Here is a 14,265-nt window from a genome sequence, read left to right on the forward strand (position 1 = left end):
GATGGATGGATGGATGGATGGTGTAACAATGCAACTCTTCGGTTTTATGGGTTGGTCACGGCTCTACACTCCGAACCTCTTGTGATTTTTATTTTTTCAGATTTGTCCTACAGCAACTAGCTGCCATGGGAATCAATATTTTCAGCAAAAATATAACGCCCGGTAACACTTGAAACACCTTGATGGACCTACAGCGAGTGCTATCAAAGCAATACTGACTTATTTCTTGCATAGGCTTAGTGAACTATGAAATTGCAACAATTTGTTGTTCGTAGCAAAACTAAGAACAAAAAAACAAGTTTTGCATTTGAATTCTTTAGTTAAAACGAATGCTGCATATTGTTTTTGCAGTATGGTTATCAATACTTGCTGTGCTCAGGAACCAACTTTATTAATTTACCAGAGTCACAATGTTTCAGTCTGTCTTTAAATTTGTTATTTTAATTCCTTAAGTGTTGCTGCTGTCTTCACATGCTTGTCTCTTTATATGAGCCCTGGAAATTTGGTGACAACGTGGCTCAAACTTCTAGATTATTTTCATCAAAATGGCTCAATGAATTTATAATAAATTTAAACAAAGATGTCCAGAAAAATGGTTTGGCTTAAAAAAAAATAAAAAATGAGTTGGCACAAACAAAAGTTGCCTTGGTTTTCTTCTGAAGGTCTCCGACAGTGTTGCTGCTGAAGACCAAACGTCTTACATGTTTCGTTGCGTTTTCTCACCAATATCTCTTTGTTGTCCCAGGTGTTTGGTCTGCTCAGGGCCTGGAGATGTCAGTGGGAAAAGTTCCCTTCCTGGAAGCAGTGAACGGCAGCACAGTCATGCTGCCTTGCACATACGCCAGCTGCATCGGCATCAAAGACCTGTATTTTAACTGGCAATACAACGACAATGGCACAATGCAAAAGGTAAAATCCTTCTGACTTCCTTTCAGCATCTCGACGGTTGAGTTTTTTTCTTTTTTGTTCGATTGACGGCTTCCTGGTTCCATCAGGTGTGTGACGCTGTGATACCAACAGAGGACGTGGTGCCAGATGTGAAAGTGTTCAGAGAGAGAGTGGAGTTTATCGGAAAGAACCACAAAAACAACATCTCCATCTTGATATGGAACATCACCTTCGAGGACGGAGGCCTGTACACTTGTTTTGGGCGCAATCCCAAAGAGAAGAACAAGAACCACAGTGCAGTTTTCCACCTTATTGTTGTGGACGAATGTAAGACTTTAACATTTTTGCTGGTATATAGTGATTTAGAAAAGTTTCACACAAATTTTATTTATTTTTTTTTTTTACATTTTGCTACAGCCTCTGACTTCTAAGTGCTTCATAGAAATTTTACTTTGAAAAGCAAAACATTTTTTTAACCTAAATGTGCTTTCCTCTCATGCAGTGAGGCTCTCTTCTTTGCAAGATGGCTAACTCTTCAAATGTTTTGTCTCATTTTTCCTTCCTTGCCCTCAACTTGACTTTTACATTCCTGGAGCAAGGCTCCAGGTTGCACCACATTGCTGATGGATAGCAGACACTCTGCTATATTTTACCTGGTAATTAACGATTTCACGCAGAGGCTATAAGAAAACACAATCTAAAGTTAAAATATAAGTTAAAATATCTAAACACAGGCCACATTCATACCAGAGCGCCTCCTTCTTCCATATGTTTGCTGTTCTCTAAATGGCTTGTGGTGAAATTAAAACGGGATTTCTTTCACATAATGTTTTTTTTTGTTACTCCTACTTAAAATGCATATTAACAGTTATCCTGTTCATGGATTGTATCATCTGAGCTGTGGAGCTCTGCGGCTCTCCCAAAGTTGCCCTGGGTGTCTCAACTTCTACTCTCTATGTCAGAGTTTTTGTATTGAAAGGAGGTAACTTTTATTTACGTAAATCTCCTGGCTGGTAATTCATCTTAACTGCTGCCTAATATACCCACATATTACCAGATCTATCAGTTTTAGTTTTAGTTTTCCATCCTGCTGCTCCGTTTGTCTTGACTGTTACTGTTAAGTCTTACCTACATTTAGTTTAACACAAGAAGATAACCTGAAATTGGCCAATTTACAGAAATGGAGCAACTCGCCTGGGCTCTGTTGATGTTTCAGTAATATGCATACTCAGGTAAAAGGAAACCAGAACATGCATTTATTATCTGGAGATAAAGTAAAGTGGGCCACATCGATGACAAATGGAATCAGGCTGGAGAAAATAATAAGTCGTGTTTATGGTAGACAGGGAATAGAAACACATATAATTGAAATGGTAAGACTTCAAGACTTTAAGAAATGTAAATTAAAAAAAAGGTATTCTGATTGAATCACCCCTCTCCTCTGAGCATGTTTTTGTTATGACACAGATGTAAATAACCTAGTCAAATGTTTTAAGCGGCTTCTTTCATATGTCTGCAGTAAGGGTGGTGGACAACACGCTGACCATCATTATAGCCTCAGCTGTCGGTGGAGCCATCGCGTTCCTGATGGCCTTTATGTTGCTCAAGAACTTCACTCTCTTTGTTCTTGCCAAACTTGAGGAGAAAAAGTGAGTTTTCAGTTCCTGGCATTTTCTAACGACAGCGCAAATGTTTCATATTGTTTCATCACACGCCGCCGCCGCTGCTCGGTGGCACTTCAGTTTGAGCCATACACATGCTGACGTTGTTTTCTTAAAGCTGCAAGTTTGTCTTTGAGGTGCATTGATTTCTTCTGCCGCTCTAACGCGACCTCCTTTTTCGCTTCTCCCCCCGCAGTAAGGAGTGCCTTGTCTCTTCTTCAGGGATTGACAACACTGAGAACGGGCTCTCAGGATCCAAAGCTGATTCCAAACCAACGCCAAAAAAGAAATGAGGCTAGGGTGGGGTGTGTAAAACTAAAACATGAATCAGATTTAGATCATATTTGCTGATATTTCTGAATGCAAATGTGTTGACGGGTCATTGTGTCTAATTTAATAACTCTGGTCATGAGGTTTGAATGAGAATGATGCACATAAAGATACCAAATGTGCTGTAAGTGGTAACTGTGCAAATGATATACAACTTAAGATTGTGCAAATAATGAATGTGTACATACTTGTGCACAATTATGTTCGGTTAAGTTATAATTGTGATTAATTCAAACAAATTTATTTAAGACGAATAGCTAAGCAAGAAAGGATTGCAGCAAGTAATTCTACAGAATGCTTAAAATTAATTCATAGAGGAAACATAAAATCTGATCTAACAGACCTTTTTCATAATTTAAAAAATACCTGACGTAGGACAAGCACAGGTGTATTAATGTCCCTTTTCTACTAAATGAAGATGGATCTAAGATTTTCCATTTAATTCAACACATCGGGATGTCACTGAATCATGACAACTTTGCAAAAACTCATTCTCCAAAGATTTTTAGTGTTTTAAGAGTAGAATACAATGTTTTCAGACAATCTGCGTCTTTTCCTTACCAATATTAGAAGTTTCTGCATCTCTGCCATCAGATTCAGCCATAGTATAGAAGAGAAAACAACAGAAGTATTTTATGAGCCTATTAGTAGCATTTGTTTTTTTTTTACTGAGCACTATGGACTGCCCAGCACTCCACTCTTTGCATCCTGAATTTTAATTAGGCACAGCACTCTGTGCACATACCTCTGATTAGACAGAAGTATCATGGACACAATCCAATTCAAAATCTGGGTTTTATTTACTCAATTTTTGAGTTTTTGGAATGCAGCCCTCATTAATACACCTGTTTTTCTGCTACTATTCAGTTCAGATTTCTGCCACAGAGCCATTGTTCTAACTTATAATGTCTGGCTCCTTACTCTTCCTTAAGTATAAAAACATATCTTACTGGTATAATAAGATTTATAATTGAGCATGAAGTTTGACTGAAGTAAGAAATTCCCACCAGCACCAACAATCTCTTTATTCAGAAACAACTTGGAGATGTTTTACACAATAAATTCCCTTTTTTTAAAAATAAAATTAAATAAATTATTCAAATGACAACAAAAAAATTACATTTTCATTTTGTCATTAAGAACTGGCGCAAGTTATGAAAATGTGTATCTACACAAGTAAAAAGAAAATCAAGTTGTGTAGCACTTAGCATAGTTGCTCACTGTTTCCACCAAATATCCACTCAGGCTGTAGCTTCTGCCATTTTAGCCATTAAAAAAATTAGACTGTTCTTCATCTAAAGTCAAAACACAAAACTTAATTTAATTGCTTTAGGCTGAGAAAATTTAATACAATTACAGCTGGAATGAAGGCCCTTATAATAAACACCAAATCTCGCATGTTACACGTAAACACGTATCTGTTTACGTGTAGAGTAAACAGATAATTCTCTTAATATTCAGTATTTTTCTACACAAATTAGTCAAATGTTTAGTTGTAGCGAAGGAAAGAGGGCTTTAACCTGTTTTAATGCCAATATCATAGTATTGTAGAATTCAACCTAGTTCTTCATGCCATATTTCCTCCTTGCTTGAAAACAACACATGTGCCTGTTAAAGCATAAAAGCTTTAGTATTTAGTAGGATAGCTAAATATTGCAAAAACAGTTTTTAAACCCTTAACTGTTACAAGACAATAAGCTTTTACATCAAAATGATAGACAATCTCACAATATCTAGATAAATGAAGACCATTCAGAGGATGCTGCTTTTCAAATAAATACCTAATGCAATAGGAGCATGTGCAACATGGGCCAGACTTTAGATCTAATGCTTAAATATAATATATAGAGAGATATAAAAATACTTTAAGAAACACACCTTCTCATACTAACACTGGTAGTGTCAGGGCTGAAATTAATTGCAAACCAATTTCATGCTATGCTAATGCCATTAAGCTAACCCTGACTGGGCTAAGCAGTAGTTGCTGTAGATTCGAGAGGAAAACAGGCCACTTCCTTACACTGTAAAATCTGCTGGGTTAAAGCCAACTCAATACAGGTAATGCTGTCTGTCCTGCCAGCATGCCTAGGTGGGACCCATGTGGGGGAAAGGAGGGCTGATATATGGGTCCCATATGGGTTTGTCCGTGGGTTCCATGATGGCCCTACATGGGTTTGCCCATGTAGGGCCACAGCCCACATGGGCCCTACATGGGCCCTAAATGGACAAACCCATGTGGGCCACCACCATATAGGGCCCATGTAGGGCCCATGTGGGCTGTGGCCCTACATGGGCAAACCCATGTGGGGCCATCGTGGAACCCGCGGACAAATCCATATGGGACCCATATAGTCTGCCCTCCTTTTCCCCACATGGGGGCCACCTAGGCATGCTGGCAGCCCTGGGTTGGTCAAACACACCAGGGTTTGTTTATGGGCCTGAATTTCCCAACCAAAAACAATGTTGCCAGGTCCTCAGTGAAGGAATTAGCTTTTGATCATCCAAAATGTTATAATTTCATCACCCAATTTATAATGTATTTGGCATAGTAGGAAAGAAAATTGGCACTGTTAGGGGAAAACAGGAGAAAAAGCAGTAAAAATGTGGCAAAACTCATAAGTTAATTCATACTTAAAAGTATGAATTAACTTATGAGTTTTGCCTGTTTTTAACGTAAACCCTCAACCCTTCTCCTTTATTCAGCACTACCCAAAAATTGGTTGAAGAAATCTTGTCTGCATTGACTTTGTGACCGATTGTTTGGTAAAAGTGGATGTTGAACATAGCTAGTGCTAATACTTAGCAAATAAAAGGCTAGTGTAATATTTATTGAATAAATGTGTTCTCTACTGTTAAATAAAGACAGTAATTTACACTACATATATAGACATTATTCTAAATTAGCTTTTTTTTTTTTCATTTTACACTTTCTTATTTAATCTTGTGGAAGAAGTTTAGTGAACTCTAATCAAATTATTCTTAAAAATCTATAGAGAATGGTGGAGTTCCTAGTTTCTTCCCCTCTGAGTCCCATTTTTTGACCCAAATTTTTGGATAAAATAATCCAAGTTCTGTTTAAGTAGCAATAATTCAGCAGCATTTAGGGTTGTAGAAAAATAACGCAACAGTTTTTGTGCGTGTAATTTTAGGAGGATTTTTTTTTTTAAACACAAGTACTGATTGTATTATTAAAATGCATTTCTATTTTAGAACAAAGACAGAAAGCACCTTTAAACTAAATGTTATTGGGTTTATTGATGTTGCAAGAGTCAGACAGTAAGCAGAGCAGAGCGCTCATAGCTCAAGTCTATTGCACAAGAAAAGAGGAAGGTGACGGTTTCATTGTTGCAGCTTTTGTCAGACAGGAAAGTTTCCAGCAGAGTTTTGCTTTATGGGGAGATCAAAACCTTGAAAAGTACAATTTTAAGTAGCAGTAAGAGAATAATGGCTTTATAATACTTATCTTGAACTCAAGAAATTGGAAGACGGATGCATGTAAACTAAATAAGACAGTACTGTAAAATGAAGTGTAATTTTCTGATGGTTTCCTCATTGCTTTGTAAAAAAAAAAAATGTGCCTCAACCTTTAAATACTAGCTTGAAGCAATATTTTAATGGGGTACTCTGGGCTCTTTAAGAAGATGTATATTTTTGTGTATGTGTAATCCTGGTTGGATTCGTCTTTCACATTGTTCATGCAAGTGCAACGCAAAAAAATAAAGCAAAAACAAACAGCACAAAAATGTGAGACCATCAGTGGCGGATCTTGCATGTATGGGGCCCCAGGATTTAGCCAACCACCCCCACTGTAACAACCTTTGTTGACTAGCAACAGGTTTGTTAGCTGCTATGTTATATTTTCTGCTTCCATGATACACAATACATACAGAGAAAATTTCTTCAAATTGTTCGCTTGGCGTAGCTAAAAGTAAGAACTCCAGCTAACCGAGGAATAAATGGTGAGAGGCTATCTAGCATTGGCACAGTTTGATTGACATCATGTATGACCATAACTCCTGAAAACAAACCAAAGTGCAGGAAATAATCTGAGATTATGGTTTGGGGGAAAAAGGCAGTGCACAAAGTACAAACATTTCAAAAACAATAGGAAGAAAAATGTCCAAGGTGCAACTGACAGATAAAAAAGTCATATCATAATTTGTTATGGTCCTCCTGCACCTCACTGTCTTATGCCGCTCTGGGTTACTGCCCATGTGGCCCATATCTGAACCGCCACTGGATGCCGTCATCGCTGGCAACCAAACCATACATTATTTATTTACTTATTTATTTATTTAGTTATTTTTTAAAGCTGACTGATCTTTGTTGTTTAGTTCTGGTTCACTAAATCATAAATCTGTTCAGTTCCCAGTAAAAAAGCAAAAAGTAAAAACTTTTTTTAAGTGAGATAGAGAATGATTTGTTCTGCAGAGACAATTCACCCATCAGTAGGAGAAATTGATATGTTTAAAAAGTCCAGATTTTACTGTGCCGGGGTTGTTCTGTGACTTTGGAAACATTTATAAAAGATTTAGCCAAATTATAGGATTTCATAATAATAATTAATTTAAAGTGGGTGAAGTTTCTCTGCTAACTTGAAGTAACTATTACTGTGGCTTGTTTTTTTTTTGTTTTTTTTAAATATCCAATTTTTTAAAAATTACATTATGACAATAATAACAATCTTTTACTAAGGCCATCAGTGTGTCAAAACAAATGTGGCAGTGTAGGCCTTTACATGCAACTCTATGCAAATGACAGCAGGACCTCTGATTTACTGTGACAGCTTCGATACAGCAGTGGCTACCTTAGGTATGCCTTAGGTATGTGCGTTGTAGTGACGACATGCAGGCAGGATCCGGAACCCCCTGAACCGGAACAGAAACTGAGAAGCCTGTGGACTCTGTTGCTTCTCTCCCACCGCTCTCTGCATTTAAATATACAGCTTTAACGCTCCGGCCTGCACTTAGATGAAGTTACTGTCTCCAACATCTCTGACATGCATATCAGCTCTGTTTGAAATTAATAAAGTTTTGAATATAATCTCTGTTGTTCTGTTGCATATTTAGGGGATACCCTGTTATTGTTGGCACTTCCTGCTTTCAGGCCAAATAAGTAAACTAAACTGTAAACGTTTATAGCATGCAAAAACCTTAGGAAGACAAAGAGTAAACGTGTGCAATAGAGAGAGAACCTTAACACTAAACTTCTCCATCCTCTGAATTTGTTTGATGTATTTTTAATTATTCATTTCTGAATGTGTGAATCCTACAATACACATCTCTACAACTTAAACTGGATCTACAGATATAGATATATATACTCTACTTATATAGGTACACATAGAGTGAAATTTTACAACAGCATACCACAGCCTATTTTTTTTCTAACATAAAGTGGACATGTGGATAGTATAAATTATTTCACCCATCAAAACTTTCAAAGAGTTTAAATAGTTGATCAAAATTGAAGAAAAGAAGAAAAAGAAGAAAAAAAACAAGGGATTTTCAGTCACTTTAAATAAGGTGAATTCCACATTTATTCTGAATTAAAATTGCTAAAAATACTCAAAGGGTGTGTCAGATTAGGAGCACACGATTACAACATTGCTACCAGGCATTATAGGGTGACTGCTTATGAGTCTGGCAAGGCATTTAAATGTGTTAGAAAGATTTGTAATTAACCATCCAACTGTACAGAAAATAGTCCACAAGTTGAAAATATTCAAAGCGACCTATGCCATGCACAAGTCTGGCTGTCCAAATAACTTCACTGTAAGAGCAGAAGGAGAAATTCTAAAAGAGGTCTACAACAGGTTCTTACTACTTCTGGTAGGAAAGTGCATGACCATCAGAAAGAGGCTACACGAGTTTATATTTTATGAGAAGTGTGCAAGAATTAAATATTTGTTCTCTAGGAAATCCATAAAGCCCTGGTTAAAGTTTTCCAAAGACCAGGATGTCTGGAAAATTGGAATAATAATCAGAGAAGAGAATACTGCAGATAACAAGTTAGCCAGATTTCACACGTATGAACCACATTTCATTATAAAATCAACAGAGTGCTGCAGTAAAGTTAAAGTGTCAACGGGTGGCAGCAAAGGACAAAAAAAGAAAAGAAAACAGTTTTAGAGCTTTACTAAGACTGTTAGATTCAAGACACCAGTCAGGATAAAAAGGACTTGTTTTTTTGTTTGTTTGTTTGTTTTGTTTGTTTGTTTGTTTGTTTGTTTGTTTGTTTGTTTGTTTGTTTGTTTGTTTGTTTGTTTGTTTTTTAAAATGTGTGTTATCATAACATAATACCAAAAAAGAAACAAAATCCATTAATTCTACAGAAGCAAATATTACAGCCCATCAGTTTGGAAAAGGTTTTGCCATTTCTATAAAATATTTTCAAGTCAAGTGAAACTTTATTGTCATCACGTCTATGTGAAACATTGTTCTCTAAAGGTGCAACCAGCTTTAGTGTTTTAATGTTATTTCTATCTGCTGAGCCTGTTGTGCCATGTGGAGATTAATAAGATACAACAAACACTGTACAATGACAGTGGAAGAGCATTACTGTTTTAATTATACACATTACCTGCTTTAAGTATTAATTTTATGTAAAGGTTAATATTATAAAGAATAACTCAAGAAAGGGTTTATTCTGTCGAAATGTATTATTTTGTATTTATTTGTCATAAAAAATATTTTAGCCTTTAATATATGAAACTTTACACATAACTTTGTTTTGTCTGTTGATGACATCATTTTAAAAATATTAAATAAGATTGTCAGTAGCCTTTGTGAGTAGCCTTTTCACCAAATATTTTTGTTTTACTCTTTCCTAAGTCATTTCTTGGAAAGGTTTACTTTTACTTGAATAAAAATATGTTGAAGTAATGTCACTCTTGCTACCTCTGCCTGTTGCGTTATTTGCAGTCTATTTAACGCTATGAATAAACCCAATCCCCTTTTATTTGTCTTTGCTCACGCTCGCCAGGTTCCGCCACTACAATTTAGCTGACTTTAATATTTCCTGTGTTTTACTTTGGTCATTATTGTTTCACTTAGTGTTGATATGTGTGTGTGATAGGCGTGTATATCGGATATTTATAGAAATACGGAACGAATCGTATCGGTTGACGCAACATTTAACAGCCAAATACGATTCCATATTTAAGGGGACGGGCGGCAACGCCATGCCCTCATGCTAACATTAGCCTTGTATCTAGAATACAAGGCATTTTACATAATTTCATATGTATCAGCTATGTTTATCATACTGAATGGATTAAGTCACTGTAAATTAACATGCTGGTGCCACACATGTTACCGATGTCCAGCATTTAAGCTAACTTTAGAATTTTGGATCATTTGAATTTATACCCTAATATTAGCATACTGAATGATGTCAGTAGCACGTATGATGTCACCAGCATGTTTACATACATTGACTTAATCCATTCAGTATGGTAAATATTGCTAATAATATGAAATTATGTAAAATGCTTTTTTTAGGTTGAAGGCTAATGTTAGCAGGATGGCTATCATTAGCATATTGAGTCACTAGCATGCTGATATACTTGCATCAATTAAAGTAAACTTAGGATTTTGTATAATTTTAATTTTTACACTAAGGTCAGCATTATTAGTCAACATGCTAGTGATAACCTACGTCCTACTGGTAGTAGCTACAGGCTAGTGACTCATGCTAATAATAACCGTCATACTAACATTAGCCTTGTACCTATGATACATAATTTCATATTTATTTAGCAACCGTGACAGCGTGAAGCACAGAGCCGAAGTTTGTTTTTTTTTTAGCCATTTGTACTCCGGATTTCTGTAAATAATAAATGTTCGCGCTCCATGAGGCGTCTATGTATTCATGTCTATGACTTTTGCTTTTCACATATTTAAAAAAAATCTTTATTGGCACAATAGAAAGAGCAAAGTTAGGGAGGAGACATTAGACCAGCAGCAGGGATGATTTGATGAAAGAAATCTGCAGGTTTCAGGGGCAAACCAGGCAGGTATCGTGACAAGGTTGTTTTTTTTTCTACAAATATTTCACTCTCATTCACATTTCAAAATATGTTTTGTCTGTATTATAAGCTAGCACAGGCAGCATACTGTTTACCTTTAGATCGGAAACAGCTTCATAATTTCATTTTCAGACAAACTGATGGGAGAAAGAGAGGTTAGCATGGTCTTTAGTTTGAGCCAAAGTTTATGCTAACCTAAGCATACACTCAGCATTTTCTGGTGAGTAATTACGCTTACATGTCACTTTTTACATAATTATTGTTGATTTTGTATTGATAAACAACATGGCTATTTCATTTGAAAGGCTAAATAAACATTTATTTGTGTATTTATGGTAAACAATAAGTTTAGCCTGTACACATATCTGTTCCAAGTTTGACCAGCAGATGGGAGCATTGAGCCGCAGGATGGATTTAGACGCTTGGATTTCAGATCCCAGAGGCAAAGAGCGAACCGTCGAGAGAACTTCAGGTAATCTCTGTAAAATTGGGGATACAACTGATATGTGTTCATATCTGAAGTATTACAGCAAGTTTTAATATCTCCGTTATATTTCACTGTTCTTAAATATTGCCAGAAAATGACAACGTCCTCAACAACGTGAATCTGCAAGAACTTTATCGTACCAATTAAAGCAAGCTTATTGAATTACTTTAAATACGAGCATGAAGTTATTATTATTATTATTTTGGAGAAAAAATTCAACAAAGTTATGCAAGTCTTGAAACGATCAACTCCAAGCAGGGCGGATCCTAATATTTTAGTGAAGTGAAGAAATAACAGTTTTTAAATCATTTTTAATGCATTATTATCAGTGTTTACTTTGTGTTATTTTGATCTTTGTGGATTTCGCAGAACAATATTTTGATATTTAACACTTAACATTTAATTATTTTTTTTTTTGTACCATTATTTGAAATTTTCAGTGAGTCTGGGAGGCTCCTGCAGCTTTCATTCCTTCATGCATCCTTTACATTTATGCCGTGAAGCTGTTCTCCTAAAATTGGGCAGCAGTTGACAGAGAAAACACATTTCCAGAAAGTTGCTCCGTCTTTGAGAGCGTCCCTGTAACCTTTGGTTTGTTTGGCACACTGTGCTCGCTTTGTGAACTTGCCATACCCCATAGCCCGCTCCTCTCTCCTCCTCTATCTGCAGTGTATTTCTGTGCGCAAATGCCTGCGCTCCCAAAGCAGACAAAGAGAAGCAAAAATATTTGTAGCCCATCCTGTTCCGCAGCTACACGGACCTTCACATCTAGCACCAACTCAGAGGAGAGTATGCCAACCCCAAAATAGGCTCCGGGTCAGTCTGAGCGACTTTTCCGCATCCATATTGCGCAGGAAAGAAAGCGCGGTCATCGGGGCGCACAGGTGGGTGCGCTCTCCAAACGCCCTCTCCAAACGGTGCCAAACGAGAGATCTTGGACACAGGTGGACCAAAACGATCAGTTGCAAAAGGACCCGATCGGCGATTAATTTCAGGGAAGGAAGAAAAAAAATGGATTTGCATGCACGGTAGTCTCATGAAGAGAGGAGGGGACATGGGCGGGGCCGAGGCGCCTCTCGTTTCCCCTCCACGCTTAGCGGGGCAGCAGGGCTGGAAATACCTCCCGGGAGCACAGTCGCCAGTCCAGCACGGAGACCCGCCTGGCCAAAAGAACGCGCCTCACACTTACCAGGATTGCCAAAAATTCCTGAAAAATATACCTGCTATTTATGGCATGTGGCTTGTAACTTTACTCCTGCTGTACTCTCTCCAAGAAGGTAAGAGAAATATAAATTATATTTTTTGAAATATTTCATCTCGCGGTGTGAGATAGGCTTATTGGTATTAAAGTTGAACGAAAAGTTACATGTGGAAACTGCTGTTGTTTTATTTTATTTTTTATTTTTTTAATTTCCTGCTGGTCTTCTCTCATGCTCCGACTGAAAAAAAAAATCTAATGATGCGATTGAAATTAATCATTTAAATCAAATTAAGTAAAGCTGTTGCAGCTGAGAGAGTGGAAATTTTGAAAGAGGGTGCTTAAGTGGTATAATTTGAAGGATGTTTGGTGGGTTTTTTTGCAGCGCACCTTGGTGTCTTAGATGGTGCTGATAGCACGGATTGTTTTCGCATTACCAACTCCAGTTATGAATATGTAAAATGGCTGAATGGGGAGAATGAGGTGCAAACAGAGGGAGAGTGAGGCAGAAATAAAAACATGCGCGTATCATGAGCCCGTTTGCGATTTCTCCACCAAGTCCTTTTTTCACTCGAGTCCAAAGTTTCCAGGTGGAACATTTGTGATTTATTTTTATATCTAGGTGCTTTCATCTTGTAGCCTTTGCTAATTGCAGCTGTTTGGATGGACTGATTGGGAGGGGGGGTGTAGCGCTGGTTGCTACAGAGACGCTCTTATTTTTAGGATGAGATTTTTTTTTTCTTCTAATAATGACAAATTGTTGTCATTTGATGGTAAATAAAAGGGGCCCTTTTCTTCCACAACGGCCTTATTAGTGTAATAGGTCTACACCCACATAAAGGCCATAATTAGAGCATTCAGATTTTGTCCTTCTTACTTAATTCATCGTGCCCCTTTTTGAAAAACGTCCTCTGATTTTTGCTGCCTGCAAATGCGAAATGCACCTTTAAATTATTTCATTTGTGTTTCTTGTCCACAGTGCAACAAATCTCTAACCCTATTGTAAAGTTCATCTTTGTTCTTTTACAGTGCATTAAAAATAATCCCGAGTAAATCTGCGTCGAAAATAACATAAATTCAACACTAACACTAGAGTGTATTTATAGGCCTTTGTGTGCATCCTGCCTGTCTGGAACCGTTTTTATGTGATTTTGTCCTTATTAGCTGAAGCTTTGAGAGAGACAAATATGTATTTTTTATTTCTAAAAGTCTCGGGTACTGGGAGCAGAAATATGGCGGTTTTAGCGCATAAAAAGGCCCTATAGGTCCACCAGCGTATGAATTAATTATTTTTTTTTTTAGTACTGGTTTCGAATGCAGACAAATTTTAGTTAGTGGAAAATTAGCTCTTTAAATATATCTTCTCGTATTATATTTTTTTATTTCTACAATTTATTCAATGTGATTTGATAGCTTGGCTGAAGGCTCAATGGAATTATATTAAAATACGCAAATTTATTTCACCAAATGAGAAACTCCAGGGGCGTGGGTGCAGATTAGAGACTTGCCCGGTCATGTTCCTCCCTAATAGCGCACCTGGACCCCGCGGACGTGCCCGCGCGCTTGTGCCAGTCAGCCAGCGCGGGCGCGTGCATAGGAGGCGTGCGTCAGGGACGTCCCTTAATGGTTCTAGTGCATGCTTAGTTTTTTGTTTGTTTTTTAAATAAATAAA

The 14,265-nt window shown here is 37.1% G+C and overlaps 2 protein-coding genes across 4 annotated transcripts in view; both read left to right on the forward strand.

The window, feature by feature from the left end:
- scn4bb (sodium channel, voltage-gated, type IV, beta b) overlaps window positions 1-3,951 on the forward strand; it is a 9,020-nt gene extending 5,069 nt beyond the window's left edge. For both annotated transcript variants that reach the window (XM_007546021.2, XM_016668373.1), the window contains exons 3-6: window positions 746-909; window positions 996-1,215; window positions 2,408-2,537; window positions 2,746-3,951. In XM_007546021.2, coding sequence (XP_007546083.1) covers window positions 746-909; window positions 996-1,215; window positions 2,408-2,537; window positions 2,746-2,842 — 611 coding nt within the window. In that variant the 3' untranslated portion in view covers window positions 2,843-3,951. The remainder of the gene's footprint in view (window positions 1-745; window positions 910-995; window positions 1,216-2,407; window positions 2,538-2,745) is intronic.
- An 8,106-nt stretch (window positions 3,952-12,057) lies between these two features.
- The window catches only part of LOC103133989 (Down syndrome cell adhesion molecule-like protein 1 homolog), a 72,277-nt gene continuing 70,069 nt past the window's right edge, over window positions 12,058-14,265 (forward strand). Inside the window, exon 1 of one of the 2 annotated variants that reach the window (XM_016668379.1) lies at window positions 12,058-12,672. In XM_016668379.1, the coding sequence (XP_016523865.1) occupies window positions 12,417-12,672 (256 nt within the window). In that variant the 5' untranslated portion in view covers window positions 12,058-12,416. The remainder of the gene's footprint in view (window positions 12,673-14,265) is intronic. The other variant, XM_007546022.2, reaches the window with a different exon arrangement.

This window comes from Poecilia formosa, unplaced genomic scaffold, assembly GCF_000485575.1.
Source record: "Poecilia formosa unplaced genomic scaffold, Poecilia_formosa-5.1.2 Scaffold14, whole genome shotgun sequence".
In the NCBI taxonomy this organism is placed as follows: domain Eukaryota; kingdom Metazoa; phylum Chordata; class Actinopteri; order Cyprinodontiformes; family Poeciliidae; genus Poecilia; species Poecilia formosa.